The following is a 15,154-nucleotide window of genomic DNA, read 5'->3' as shown; positions in this document are numbered from 1 at the left end:
AGAAAACAAGGCATTGCAGAATTTTTTCATGATGCTGTGCTACATAACTTTCAAAAAAGTATCAAATAATATTTTGTCTCTTTATGGATGTAAGACTTCATTCAGTCAACTAAGACATCAAATAGTGAATTTCTGTCCATAAAATCTTGCCATTCACTATTTACTCTATTGCACAAATTTCACCACTTCTCAAATACAATTTTCTTTTATTTCTTCCTGTTCTTTAGGACAGAAAGCATTTTGTGAAATCTTAGTAAGAATAATATACTTCACAAAAAAAAAAAAAAAAAAAAAAAAACAACAAGATACTTTATGCCACAGAAAAACAAAAGTCTCATTTTTCTTTCTAAAACATGGACAGTGAATTTCTAGAATCTGAAGTGCTTTTTGGAAGGCACATAACCTGTTTCTCTAAACATAATATTTGCATTTCAGTGAATAGAGAGGAATGCAGGCACCTCTAAAGACCTGTATCAAGTGCAGTGAAATGTAGACTACTGATCTGTGAACTGAGGCAATGAATGACAAAATTCAGGCATTCTAGGATAATCACAGTCAACTTCAGAAGAGACAGCACCTTGTACAGCAAGTTCCTCCACATACAAGAGATCCACCCTCATGGCCTTTTGACAGTGGGCACCAGCAGCAGTAACCACCTTCCAGGTAACACTTGCAGCTTGAGTGTTACACAGAGAAGGAAAACCCTATGTGTTGGTATTTATTGAATCAGGGAACCCCATCTTTCACATTTTAAAAAGCGTCCTAGCTAGAGGATTTCCTGGTTAACAGCATTTGCTATCTCCCAAAGTCAAGGCACTATGAAGTTGGAAATGCAAGTCTCATTAAACAAAGGGTCACGTAAGACACAAGACTGTGGAAAGAGAGAAATTCTTGTGTATTGTCACAAGCACTTACCTGGAAAAGGGCAGGACCAGTATTCCAGATACAGCTTCCTGGAACTAGTGTCACACCAGATCACCATGGGATAATCGTGACTCTCTATACACCTGCTGGCACCTAGCTCTGTTTGAGCAGGATGTGTGGATGCTGGTCCAACACAGGAGAGCCTCTGCCTTAGTAACAAGGGCAATTACCCAGAGAGGCAAATTAAATCCTTTTCAGGCAGAGACCACAACCAGGATCTCTTGCTTTTTGGAGAAGCATTCTAAGGCTTTCTGTTAAGTGAAAAAGCCAGTGGGGGCAGTAGCTCCAATTAAATTGAAGTTATGCAGACCAAGTCACACCCAACTTAAAAAATTTACTCAGACAGATGAAAGATTACAGGTGTCCAAAAACCTGTATCTCAACAGGTGAGGGAGAGGTGAAAAGATTCTACAGACATTTGTAAGCCTGTGGTTTCACTAATTTATTAAGCCAGGGATCTTTCATGCTAATTAGGACTTATCTACTGATTGCAGGTGCCAAACCTGGCTACCTGCAACATTATGTTATTAATTTGTTACAGATTTAAGAGAAATTAATATAGCTAAGGCATATTTTGATGCACTGAAAGCTACATCACTAAAATTAGTTATTATATTTTCTTAGCTATCACACAGATTTTACTGGCCACATCTTGTGCAGCTTTGTTTCAAAGTCATCCCAAATCTTCTGGCTCTGATCCCAGCAAGACATTTTAAGACTCACTACTTTACTTCTACAGACATAATCTGACACTGGAGATTCTTAGACAAATAAACATGACTAGTATCAAAGATTTTGCTTGAGCAACATAGTGAGTGTAATGACAGAAACATGCAGAAGATAAAACATCACAAGACTGACACACAGCACAGTCAGCACTCTGGCAATAGTTTAAAAAGTCTCTGTGTAGGCACTTAGCAGATGTAAGTTACTTCTGCCAGGATAAGCCTTAAGACTTCATCTTTATTGAAACTGGCTTTGCTGACATATGCTTCAAAGCCATTGTGTGAATGCTCTCCAAAAAACTGGAAAGAACAAAGGGAAACATGGAATACAGGATGAAGCCTTATTTATCACCCACTTAGGGAGCTCAGGCTGCATGCACAAAATACACAGTCATGATACATAAATGCATCTGTCTTATTTTTCAGACTTAAAGATCCAAGACTAAAAATGCTTTCCTTTCCCTTCTTCTCCATCATGCCTGCTTAATTCATGAGAATCAACTGACTAAAATGCAGAAGGACCAATATTCTCATTCCATTTGAGAGCTGAAGAACAGAAGTCTTTTCCTTGCTGAGCAAGGAACAGAAAAACACTTGAACTTTTCAGCTGATGATGTGCTTACAGTTCTACATGTGAATATTTTAGACTTCAACCTAGCCCTTTTTATTTGCATACAAAGTTTTTCATTGCTGTTATATTTGTTATATGGCGAACCTACTTTGGCAATGTTAATTAACAAGAAGCAATGTTAAATAAAAAGGATCAATGTTAATTGCCCCTTCTCCTCAAACTGATGAAAAAAAATGTTATTTTTAAGGAAAAAAACCCCAAACAACAACAACAAAACCATCAGAAATTCTACCTGGATTGCAAATTCTGTCCTGGTCATATATTTTCTATATAACATTGGAGTGATTAAACAGTATTCTGCAAGACACTGTGACTTACAGAATGGAAGACTATGTGAGAAAAAAAAATAGCTTTTTTTTAATTCTAAAGCTGGTCTTAAAAACAGAGGACATCACATACCAATATCTGTAAAATTAATATTATACAAACAAAAAAAACCTCCAAGAACTAGTACTGACTAGCTTGGTAACTAGGCATTAAGTATCATGTTTGGAGATCTGGCCAATGTGGTGCCACATTTATGTGAAGCTGAACTGTCTGCAAATTGATGTACAAGTTTTCTCCTATGGAAAGAGCTGCTTGCAGATCACAAAACTGCTCAGAACTGTAAGAACGGATAAAAAAAGCAGCAGGTGAAACTCTTGTGTGTATCAGTAACATTGCCAAGGATCATAGCTGTTTTATGCTGCCTTGAGGAGGTAATCAAGCATGAACAGAGATGAGCAATGAATTTACTGTGTTGGAATGATTAGCATGTAGTAAAGGGGAGGTAAAATTATGCTGAGCTGTATGAATGAGAACCATTCTAAACATACTTTAATAATATAATTTTCTCCTAGAAGCAAACAGAATTCTTTGAACTAGCACAGACTAATAAATAGCCCTATGCACTGCCTGCTGCTTGTGTCCTCTTGACAGTATTCAGAGGCAGGGTGGAAAGGAAGAAGGCAGAGATCCAAAAGCTAGAGCTTGGGTGGCTTTATACCACTGCTCATATCCAAGGGTTTCATGTTGGGAGTCACAGATATCAGTGCTGCATCTAGTTTTATGAGATGCATTTTACAGATGGGAACAGTTGTAGTCCTTGAAAACATGATGCAGTGTCAATTTTAGGGAGCTAGATTTTTGGATATAAGCTTCTGAAAGAAGACCATGACATCTGCAGTAATCTGCTACACAGAAGTAATTCATTATGGTTTATTCTTGATGAATAAATAATGGTCATTTGTAGCTCATAATAGGATTCTTGGAAATATATATATACACACATACATATACATATATAAAAGCGTTGCTTGTCCCAGGTCAGTTTTATACTGCATAAACAAGTAATTTTTTTCACAGAGGGGTTAACCTTTAATAAAGAGGGTAATGCTGTGCCTGAAACCTGCTCTGCAGCAGAACAGTGAAAACGACCAGCAAGGGTCCTGTGACCGTCCCCCTTGACACAGGGGATCTGGGGCTGTCGCCCTGTCCACTCTCAAGCACCACCACGGTGCCAGCACACAAGCATCTGTTTCACCTTTCAGGTCCTCATGCACAAAATGCTCCCTATGCTCCCCTGAGGGTAAAGCCCAAATAAACACCAAACTTCTTCAAATGAAAGTGTCAGAGGGTCTATGGCCTGGGCCTATGGACCTCAAAAACTTCCAGCAACTCCAGTCATTTGTGTGGCACTTTTACACTTAGAATAAATACCTCAAGAAAGAAATCTGATTCCTTCTCTTGGCATTCTTTCAAATACCTTAATTATTTGGCAGTGTTGCTGCATAGATAATGATATATATAAAATAAAAGGCAACACTACTTATTTCTACCAGCCTTGGCTCTCAGTTCCATCTTCCAGTGCCACAGGACTGTGAAATCCATTTGCTGCACTAGGTTGCCCACAAGATGGTCATCTGAAATGTGCATAACTCACCACAGTCAACCATGTGCAGTTAATTTTTGTTAAACATGTGATAAACCACTGAAACAAATTACCTTCTTTATTTAGCAATATGCCTAGAGAACAGATTTTCTGATTTAAGGGGATACTTCTGTCCGTTATCCTATTAGATACACATTGCTAGAAGCACCCCAGGCATCCCATTGCCAAACAAATGATTTAAGCTATCAAAGGCTCTTCAAATAACATCAGCTCCTTCTGCTCTTGATTATTGAAGAATGGCCCCATAAAATATCACCCATTAGATCAGATCACCAAAAAAAGGGAAAAACAAACAATAAGAAGTCCCACTTCCTATCAACTTCTCACCAAAACTCTTATTCCATATACCTGCCAACATTTTTGAAATAGTTACACCAGCCTGATTATTTCCTCACAGCAAAAGTTTTTGGAATGATCTTTCACAACAAACCACATCAGAGCTGGCAGGGCATCCCACTGCAAGAAGACATTGGTAGCTACGCATGGGCAATGAAAAATTCAATGTTCTGACTCCAGCTGTTTCCTGTATTTACAATGGAGGAATAATTACTTCTTTTCTCCTCTGCTTTTTTATTTTGGTCTAACAAATTTTGAAACACTGAAACATATACTAGAAATTTTGGCCTAACCCAAAATATTTTTGAAGGCTTGACTGAATACAAAAGTTATATACAAAGCTGTTGTATATTAATATGGTGCTCCATTCAGAGCTGTAGGAGTACATATGCTAGATTGGACCTATAATATCACATAGAACTGAAATCTGTTTCAGTATGATTTTATGCAGCCAGAATTTTTCAACAAGTAAAAATCAAGCATCAATTATGGCAACATTTTAAGATTTGACATCACATATAATAAATGCTGGTTTGTGACTTTATTCTTCCTTCTTCCAAAACCACTTCATTTTGTCTTTAAAAAACAAGGCCCTATAAAAGCACATTAAATTAAAGCAGGAAGTGTTAAGCAAATGCATGAAACTACATAGCTGGTTGGTCTGTAAAGAAAAACCCAAAACACAATGTGTAAGTGAAATAGTAATGTCAGAAGAAAATAGATCTTTACAGCATAAGGCTGCTGTTCCCAAAAAACCACAAAAATTGGAAAATTGGATCTGAAAGCTTTTGTATACCTCAGGGAAATAAGAGGTACCTTGCAAGTTCAGTTCTGCTCAGCCCACTTGGTGTCTCCTAGAGATGTATCTATCTGCCAGCTAAGAGCATAAGCCTTGTTGAAAAAGAAAATACATTCGATTTCACACACTGCTCTAGGCTCCCAACATTAAAAGCAATGCCAGCATTCAAACACTCTTAGCTTATGCTTTTAGTCCTTAGCAGGGATAGAACACAAGGAACCAGCAGCAGAATTCTGCATTTGTCTTCAAATCCACTTATTTCATGTGTCTTTGTTCAAACACCCATCCCCCTGGCAAGCTCACACCATGCTTCTAAGCCTCCCCTGAACTTGCAAAGCTGGAGTGACGTGGCCTAAACAAACCCAGCAGCCAGCAGTACGTGCTGTCACTGCGAGTTCTGTCAGAGCAGCGATGGGAAATTCCGCCTTGGCAGCACCCTAAGGAGCCTATTTCAGTCACCCTTGGGAACTGCTCCTCTCAGATGTCTTACAGGGCTAATTACAGGTACACGTGCAGGCTAGACATCAACCTATTCTTCCAACTGACTTACTGATTTCTTTTATTATTTGTAGTTATTTTATGAGAAAAACTGCATACAATGCAGGAGCAAACTGAAAATTCTATGCTAGCACATTACATCACCATGAAAGTGCTGTAGTGATCCAGGTGAGAACAACAGATTATCTCCTGATCATACAGCAGGAAATATTTTCCTCTAATTGCTTAAGAGGTTTCACAGTGGTGTTTACCAAGACATCATCTCTGTCTTGTCCCAGAGTCATGAAAGTAATAGTCCCTACATAGGACAAAATCAGTTTCACTAAACCTGTGAATTTTCAGTTACTCATTTGTCTTCTTTTTCAACTTAATGAAAAGAAACACAAAATTATTCTACTGCTTGCTATTTAAATGTTGACAACTTTGCTTCACCTAGATCAGCTTAATCCCAATACCAGCAAATTTATTACTTGTTGAAAAAATCCATCTTGTGTCTTTAATTCTAAGAAATGTTCAAGCAGTTCGAGATCAAGAATCATGTTCAGACACAGCAAAAGAGGAAAATTACAACCTACTTACAAACATCAAATCCTTTATTAATCTGATGACAGACTAATCCATTGGTGTGGGATTGTTTCTTACCTCAATAATCTTGTCATGAATTTGCAGGCCTTCTGCTTTGTCTGCAGGTCCATTTTCCAAAATCTTTGACACATAAATTCCCTCAGCAGATTCCTCTTGATTGTTCTGTACCAGGTAATAGGGAAATTGCAAAAAGGGCCACATTAGTACCAAAACTGAGACAGTACTAAAATCAGCAGCAATGAAAAATGTAAATCCACCTGAAATATGCAGCTCATTTTTCTAGCTAAGAATTAAGCTCCTTGAGATTTTTTAAACTTGCTTAACACAAAGTAGCTATTAATCAAAACGACAGAATTAATGAATTATTCCAGCAATTTTTATAAGATTATCCATTTACTTCCGGTTATTTTAGTCTAAATGAGACACAGTGTGCAACAGTAATCTGATCCCAGCTGAAATATGTGGAGCAAAGACTTCAGACTTCACAGCAGCCAGTGACTCCAGTGACTAGCACATAAATGCACAGTGGAAGACCCTTATGAAAATGGATGCACAAGTGTTTGTCTCAGAAGGAAAAGGGCTCCTGCAGTACTGCTGCCTGCAAACTGCCTTACTGCATTTGAAAATAAAGCTCCAAGGAACAAAGTGGCATGAGATAGCTGGCACGTAACAGCGAGAGGATTTGGTTGGAACTGGTTAACCTCATAAATCCTATTCATGTGGGAGATTGAAAACTTGTTCAAGTATGAAATCCATACAGATGAGCTGTGGACAAAAAGAGAATCCATCTCCAGCTGATCTCTATGCAACACTAAGTACAACTCACAGAAGGTCAAATTTGAAACAGACAAGTCATCTACCACAGCTGCAACAATATAACTGATGTTGTACATGATGGAATTACTTTATTTCATCACATGATAATTAAAAGTAGTTTTAAATAATTATTAATAAAGAAATTATGTCAAGCAGACACTGCCTACTTACAGGGTTTTAAGTGTTTATACAAATAATAGCCTAGCTAGCAATAACTAAAGGAATCTTTTTCCAGCTGATTTATGTTTTGGATTGTAGTTTATATGATGTTTATTTTCCTTCTATGACTGGTGAATCCCTGACCAACAGCACAGTTCATATGTGCAAAGGTTTCTAGTATAGTTCCTATACACTCATGGGGAAAATGCTTTCGAACTTTTTCTATTAAGAAAACTGTGAAGACATATGTAAAACATACTTTACACAATGTGGCAACATTCCTACGGAGACTTGACCCAGGTAGATTTAAGGTCAATAAATATTTGTTTATTTGTATAATAATTATGTTTTCATGAATTCCTTTTCTTCTCCCTTTTTCACAGAGACTTATACATGTCAGGAAAGTAGCAAAAGGGAAACACACTAACAGTTCTAGCAATATTTTGAAATTATGAACAAATGGATTTCCACTGACTTCCCATCTAAACAGTGAGAAATGAAACTGATAAAAGAAGCATAATGGCCATTAGTGAAAATACAAGAGAGACATGGTTTGGTTTCAACCTGAGAAAACAAAAAGCTAGATTATAACACCTTCACCCACATAAAACTGTATTTCTTTCCATCAGAAATTTCATTGGCTTTTTCAAAAGCAATGTATGACCTATTAAAAAAGGATATTTTAGTCTGGCTTGTGGTATCCATCAGCTGCATGTGCTGGTACCCACCACTCCTGACAGGAAAACATGGCACAAGGCACACTGAGCTCCAGCATGTCACACAGCCCAGGGGCTGTGCAGCAACGGTGCCTGCAGCACACCTCCCTCCAGCCTGGCTTTGATGTGGTATCCTCAGGGGAAACAGTCCTCCCAGCCAGACAGAGCTGGGGCTCATCAAAGTAGCCTTGCTCCCTCAGAATAATGAATCACCTCTCAGAAACACAGTCATGAGAACAAGCTCCTTTCTGACAAAATAAAAGATGATCCTATGATGAGCTGTTTCTTTCCTTGCCTCCTTCCTTCAGATGGAAGGTAAACAGTGGGGATGCCTATTATGGACTGAAAATAAGCACAGCCAACAGAAATTATGTATGTGCATTACCCAAGTCACCTGCTTTCCAGTGTAAAAAATCTGCATTGCACTTATAAAACACCAATAATGTGATGAACAACACATCCCAAAGTACATGGTGAATATAGAGACATCACTGTTCGGCTCTTCTGCTGCAAGAGCCAATGTTTCAACCAAGGGCACTTTTCCCCTGGACAGCCTGAATGTACAGAGCATCTTCATGAACTCTTTTTGTCTTTTTAACAATTCATGTTCCACTTTCCAGCTTTCCAGCAGAACTTTGTGTTTTCATTATTTGAGTCAACTCAAGCACTTTTCCCTGTTCTCTCCTCAGCTCCAGATACACTGAGTCTCACACTGATTCCTGGGAAATGGCAATCAAAAGCCTGTGCAGTCACATTTGTCAAAATAAGAACAAAACACAAAGAAATTTCCAAATTGAACTTCAAAGACTCAAAACCACCCGAGATCCATCCCTGCCTCACGACCTCACCAATTTGTCTCCAAATATGAGTCTTAATAGAAATTAATCTCCCTTTCTCCATTTGGCAGTGCTCTCAACACACAGTGCTATAGACCTTCATATATTTATCATTTACTCCTTAAAATTACAAAACATTAGGTCAGAAAGTCTGACAGTTTGTCATACACATCACTGTTGCAGTATGCACTGTCAGCATCTAAGTCCTTTGAGGAAGCTCAGCTGCCATCCCAAGAAAACTGAACACATGCTCCCTTTTCCCTGCAGTTCTCCTACAGATGTAAATAAGAGACATCACAATGCGATCCAAACTAAAGATTGTCTGAATTTTGTTACTGCTATACTCAAATATGAACATAACATGTGTGTTTTAACTTGTAGCCACCTGTTGTCTCATCCTTCCACAAGAAAAATCTAAGAAACTCTTGCTTTGGACTTACAGCCCGAACATCTGATAACTGCTGGTCTTGATATTTACCCACAGGGAACAGTAACTGCAGCACAGACAGTGGACTGATGGGAACAGACTCTTTGGCACCACTAAATATAGCTTTAGAGCAAAAGATTGCCAAACTAATATACAGGGTCCTACTCCCCTCCTCAACAACACTAGGAGGCTACAATTCTCCTCTTAACAAGAACCTGATCAGTACGTAATTATTATCAACCCTTTTTAATCAACTATTAATTTTCCAGTTTAACAGGTTTCTTTTACCCTTCATATGCAATGACCATCCTAATTAATGCTTTTGGAAAGATGAAGTTAAGGAAAAAAAGCAAGCATATTCATCAGTATATTCTAAGTGGGGGCTAGTGATCCTTATGCATATTCTATGGTTTGCAATCAATTTTCTAAAACTAGACTGATGAGATTAAGATACAGCATTGGTGAAAACCATTTCAGTTCATAAAGAAAAACTGAAAGTAGGCATGTGAGAACAGGACATGTGCTTAAACTATCTGAGCTACAGAAGCAAATTTTTCTTCTCTCTTGTAAATGGAAAAAAAAAAGGCAAGCTGTTTCACAAAATTCCAAAGGCTTAATCCTGCAACAATGACTTTTACAAGTTGTCCTAGAGATTTCCATTGAACAGTTTGCATGAATACGTATTATTCACGTGGGAACTGAGTGTAAACCAGCCTCAAGTTTTAAAGCAAAAGCACTATGAACACCCTTCCAAAAAAATGAGAATAATACAATTCTCATGAGATAATGTCCTCCAAACAATGACTCCGAATATACCTGATGACAAACAGTTGTTCTATCTGAAGAATAGATTCCATACCTACTGTCATCAAAAGTTACTCCTAATTAACAGTGTATACAGTAAAAGTCACCTACAGTTACTTTTTGCATTACCTGACTGGGTCGTCCTCCTATAATGTTGAACCCCAAAGTGTCATTTTCTCGGTGTAGCATGATCATTAACGGTTTGCGTGCTCCTCCCTAAGAAGCAAGAGATTAAACATTGTTAAAGAACACAGTCTCAAGAAGAAGGTACTAAATGAAAACATTATTGCATGTAAGATTTTTAGCTGGAGAATATATAAGACAAGGCTTGAAGGAAAACTAGGCTGAAAAGACTTGGCACTGGAACAAAAAAACAAAGAAAAGTCGTGATTCACTGAAAAGTTAGCAGGTAACACCTGATTATCTCCAGTTATCTTCAGCTGAACAGAAAAAAAAAGACAGGTTTTGGGTGTGAGGAATACTTGGCACCATTGAAAAAAGTCAGCACTCCAAATGTCTGGAAGTATCTATAAACATAAAGTCCCTACGAGTGTTAACATTTTAAACATTAAACATACAGATTAAAATACACATTATAATTTTCAGACCCCAAAGTCCTACTCGCACACATTTTAAAGCAACTTTCAGAGAACACAGAGAAGCTGGAAAACAGCTCTTTAGCCCAAACTTCTTCTCTCCAAAAAGAAAGAATCCAAAACATTTGTAAAAATGTGGGTTATATTCTGAAAAAAGGCTTGAAGTATAAAGCAGACACTGAGAAGCATAAACGGAATAAAAGTTAAAAACAGGAAAAGAAAAATATTTTCCTTCAGTGGACCAGGTAAATAATTAATTTTAAAAAAATCGGAGGCTTTAGCACAGCAAGTTACCTTATATTTCGCTGAAACCCACGTTGTATTAACTGTGCCAGTGGCGTGTTTTACGCCCGAGCGGCAGATTTTAGTTTAATTCCGCGCGTTTGCTGCACCGACCGCTCCCCGCGGCGGCAGCGCCCACAGCGGCACCTGCCGGCGGCACCGGGGAGGGCGCCGCGCCTCGGGTAGCCCGGGCACAGCCCGAGCACAGCCCCGACACCTCCCCGCCCTCCGCAGCCCCGCTTTCCCCGCACACCCCACCCCGGAGTCACTGCTGGCCCACTCCGCATGACCTCATCTCCTCTGCCAAGGGATGGAGAAAGTGTATGAGCACACCTCTCAGGTCCGGCAATCTAAACCCCATGGACTAGCTAACCAGAGGAAAAACCCCAAAAACGTCAAGTTTTCAAACAGAATTACTCAATGCCACGAAGACCTGTGAGACCTGTATTCTGAGGCATTCTGGTGTGCTGTGAACAATGTCCCCTTTCCCATTATCCATGCAGCAGGCATATGCCCAGCACACTACATTGCTTCTTCGCCTGTGAATTTCACTGCTCAGACCTTTTCCACCTGGGATTTTGCTTCCTAAGAGCCCACGCAGATTTAGGTAGAAAGAATTCTTTGCATTAAAACACTTCTCACCACGGCTGCAATCAGCAATGCCAGAGCCTACACAGTGAGCTTCCAGGCAGGAATCAAAAACCAACCAGTTCCATCACAGCAAGTGAAGCCAGCTCACCGCAATTCTCGAATGGTTTGTTTTGCCTAAGGAGCGTGTCAGTCTCTGGGCAATGCTCTCAGATCTGAGGGGAGAGCGCAGCACTGCTCCGGCCTCTGCTCATCAACGGCGGTGGCTGTCATGCCATTCTACGAAAGCTTTGCCGTCCTTTCGCCATCGTTTACAAAGTCGACAAAAATTTTACACTCAAGTTTTTTAAGACAACCTCTCAGCTGCTCAAATAAAAGTTGAAAGCCAGCTCCACGCCCCTGAGCTGCCGCCAGTACCAGCTGGAGCAAAACGAGCAGCAAGAGCAGCTGGGTCCCGGTGAGGCGGGGCGGTCTGAGGCGGACACCCTGGTCGGAGGAGCCAGAACCCGTTTGCCAGCTGCCAGCCCAGGAGCGAAGCCATCTCCCCTCCCGCCGTTCCCCATCCTCTCCGGCCGAGCAAGCGCTCGGTCGCAGCCTCTGCCAAGCACTGCTGGGCTCACCGCAGCACGGGGTTTCGGCTGCCGAAGGGCGTCTGAAGAGGGACAGGCAAGAAGCGTGTCCCCAGTGGAGGTGTTACAAAAAATCAGTAAAACCAAAACTCTTCATCTGGCAACAGGGTCCGGCGGCTATACCTCCCCGAAAGAGGCGAGGGACGGGCAGGGGCGGCTCTCACCGCCCGGGGGATGGACAGAGGGATCGGGCTGGGTCCCGGACTGCTGCCGGCCCCGAGGACACCCACCGCCTGCCCCGTCACTCGGCCGGTGGTTCACAAGTCGGGCACGGGAAAAGCCGGCTGGAGGAGAGCACAGCTGGAGGGGCGCAGACCGGGGCGCACCGTCCCCGCCGCCGCACTCACCTTGCCGGGCTGGCCGCCCGCCAGGTCCCGGGCGATGCTGCTGATGTGGCTCATGTACTGGCCGAACTTCGCCTGGTACCGCCGCGCCGTCAGCTGCACCTCGCTCTGCAGCGCCGACAGCTGCGCCAGCAGCGACTTCTCCCTCCTGCTCCAGCGCAGGGCCTCCCTCTTCAGCTCCTGACCCGGCTCCGGGGCGCCGCCGCCCCGCAGCGCTCGTAGGCAGCGGTGCCCCGGCGAGCGGCCGGAGGGGTGCCCGGCCGGGGGCTGCGGCTCGGCGGGGCCGGGCGGCCCGTAGCGGCACGCCGCGAGGTGGGCGGGCAGCTCCCGCAGCCGCACGGTGCGGCCGCAGCCCCGCGGGCTGTAGTCGCACTTGACCTCCAGCTTCTGCACGAGGCTGCGGAGGGGCAGGACGGGGCGCAGCTCGGCGGCCGCCAGCGGCCGGCAGCGCAGCGGGCAGCGGCGGCGCCGCGCCGCCCAGGGCAGCAGGCAGCCGGCGCAGAAGACGTGCCCGCACGGAGTGGACAGCGGCTCCTCCAGCACCCGCCCGCACAGCCCGCACTGCAGCTCCGCCGCCACCGGCCCCGCGAACCGCGACGGGTCGAAGCCCATGGCGCAGCCGGGCACCGCCAAACTTTCGGCGCCGCGACCCCGGCCTGGCCCCGGCGCCGCTGGAGCCGCTCCCGGCGGCGAGGGGCGGGCGGAGGAGCGGGGCTGCTCCGGGAGAGGCGGGCGGCAGCACCGAGACGGAGATCCCGGCGGCTCTCCCCACCCTCTCGCATTAGCTCCCTCTCCGCGGCGCTACCGCCCCACGCCCAGCCCCGGCACCACCTCCGCCCTCCCGGGGCATCCTCGCTGCGCGGCGGGGCGAGGGACCGAGGCGCGGGGACGGGCTGCCGCTCGGGCCGAGCCCAGCGCCCTCCCCGCGCGGGAACTGTCCCGGTGGGAGAGCTGTGTCCCCGGCGGGACACTCGGGGCTGGGCTGCGGTCGCGGACGGAGGGAGGGAGTTGAAAGGCTGCGGGACAGCGTATCGCTCAAGCTCTGACTGATGCACACTTGTGCTGATAAATAACGCGCACGTGTGAGCACGCCTGTTTCATGTCTCTCCAAAAGTCTCTCTTTTCCTCCCGTTTTGGGATATCCATCAGGGCACAGAATCCTGAAATCCCTAGTACTAGTGCTCTTTTTGTTGCCCCACTATAAAGGAAATAAATCAAGATAAGAAAATTACTTGTTGAGCTCCCTTAAACTACAGCATATGACTAAACAACACTTTCATTTAAAGAAAAGCTAAAACACAGCAAAGTCTGGAAAAGCGTAGTTAGGATCAATAGACGCCTGGATTCTACCCCTTCATTGCTGCACAACCCACAACACACACTGAAACATGAAACCCCTAACGCATTCCCCACATAACTTCACTATTGAAAACACAGGGCCAGATTGCTGCCCCCAGCCCTGTGGAAAACCTCCCAGAGCAAAGAGGGGTTTCTTCAGTGGACTCCTTCCTGTGTGGATGAGACACCATCATTTTTGGAAAGGATGGCAGGTTTGGTCTGTCCAGGCTCGATCACAGGTTATTTCCTGGGCTGAGAACTTCTGAGGTAGAGTCAGGGTGTATCTTCACCCGTTCTGCAGTTTCTACTTCAGACTCTGAATCTCAGGATCATCCCTCTGGGAAAGCCATGGGGGCTTTTGTGACCCCCTAATGAATAGTTGTTTTCCGTGACTAAAATGACGTCATGTGGGCAATACAGTAGAGACTTCTTTTTCCCCTAAAGCAAGAAGGAAAACTCTGCACATACCTGCCCCTAGAACTGAATCTGGGATAGTAGATCTGTTATGTATACTCATGATTTACTTAGAAAAAGATTGGCAATACCTCACAAAACATCTACAGACACAAATATTACTGAGCAATCTACTCTTTCTGACTTGCCAAACAGAAACCCACAGTTTTTGTTGGATTACCATGGCCATGGAATAAACAAGCAAATGAATTGCACTGTCAAATAGTCTCTCATCTTGAAGACGATGCACTATAATCCAATATTTCATTGCAGATCAAAATCACATTCTCCCACATAAAAAAGGAAATCAGACACCTTGAGTAACTAATTGTGCTATTCATATTCGTTTTCATCATCTATCCATTGATTTTAATTGCTTTGCTCATGGAGTCAAATCAGTGTCATCCAAAATGATATAGAAAATGATCTTTACATGGTGTCCTCCTCTCCATTTTTGAATTTAACTATTAATTTGGCCTCATTAATTGTTTATATCCTCTTCTGTCTCCCAGTCTCCCAATGTATCTCTTTGACCTCATTATACATGGCCCAGAACTTCAGGTCTAAACACAGGCAGTAATGTCTTCATTCACAAATTAAACTGGGCAGAGAAAAGGCCCTGAGATTGGTTCATGATCTGTTAAACTGGTATTGCTTCTATTTCTTCTTGAAATGGTTTTGGCTGAGATGTGTGAGCAGCCTCCCAAACCACAGCTGGACACAGCATGAGCGCTGCAG

General features: G+C 43.1%; 1 protein-coding gene across 4 annotated transcripts in view; it reads right to left on the bottom strand.

The window, feature by feature from the left end:
- Window positions 1-13,343, bottom strand: part of PDZRN4 (PDZ domain containing ring finger 4) — a 228,905-nt gene extending 215,562 nt beyond the window's left edge. The window contains exons 1-3 of one of the 4 annotated variants that reach the window (XM_064422453.1): window positions 12,629-13,343; window positions 10,316-10,402; window positions 6,486-6,590 (exon numbers count right to left, since the gene is read on the bottom strand). In XM_064422453.1, the coding sequence (XP_064278523.1) occupies window positions 6,486-6,590; window positions 10,316-10,402; window positions 12,629-13,237 (801 nt within the window). In that variant the 5' untranslated portion in view covers window positions 13,238-13,343. Of the gene's footprint in view, window positions 1-6,485; window positions 6,591-10,315; window positions 10,403-11,076; window positions 11,195-11,706; window positions 12,052-12,628 lie in introns of those variants that run through there. The other 3 variants (XM_064422456.1, XM_064422454.1, XM_064422455.1) reach the window with 3 other exon arrangements.
- Window positions 13,344-15,154: the final 1,811 nt, after the last annotated feature.

The sequence above is a fragment of the Passer domesticus genome, chromosome 5, assembly GCF_036417665.1.
Source record: "Passer domesticus isolate bPasDom1 chromosome 5, bPasDom1.hap1, whole genome shotgun sequence".
In the NCBI taxonomy this organism is placed as follows: Eukaryota; Metazoa; Chordata; class Aves; order Passeriformes; family Passeridae; genus Passer; species Passer domesticus.
Note: the sequence above shows the minus strand (reverse complement) of the source record. Positions and strands in the feature narration are given on the sequence as shown.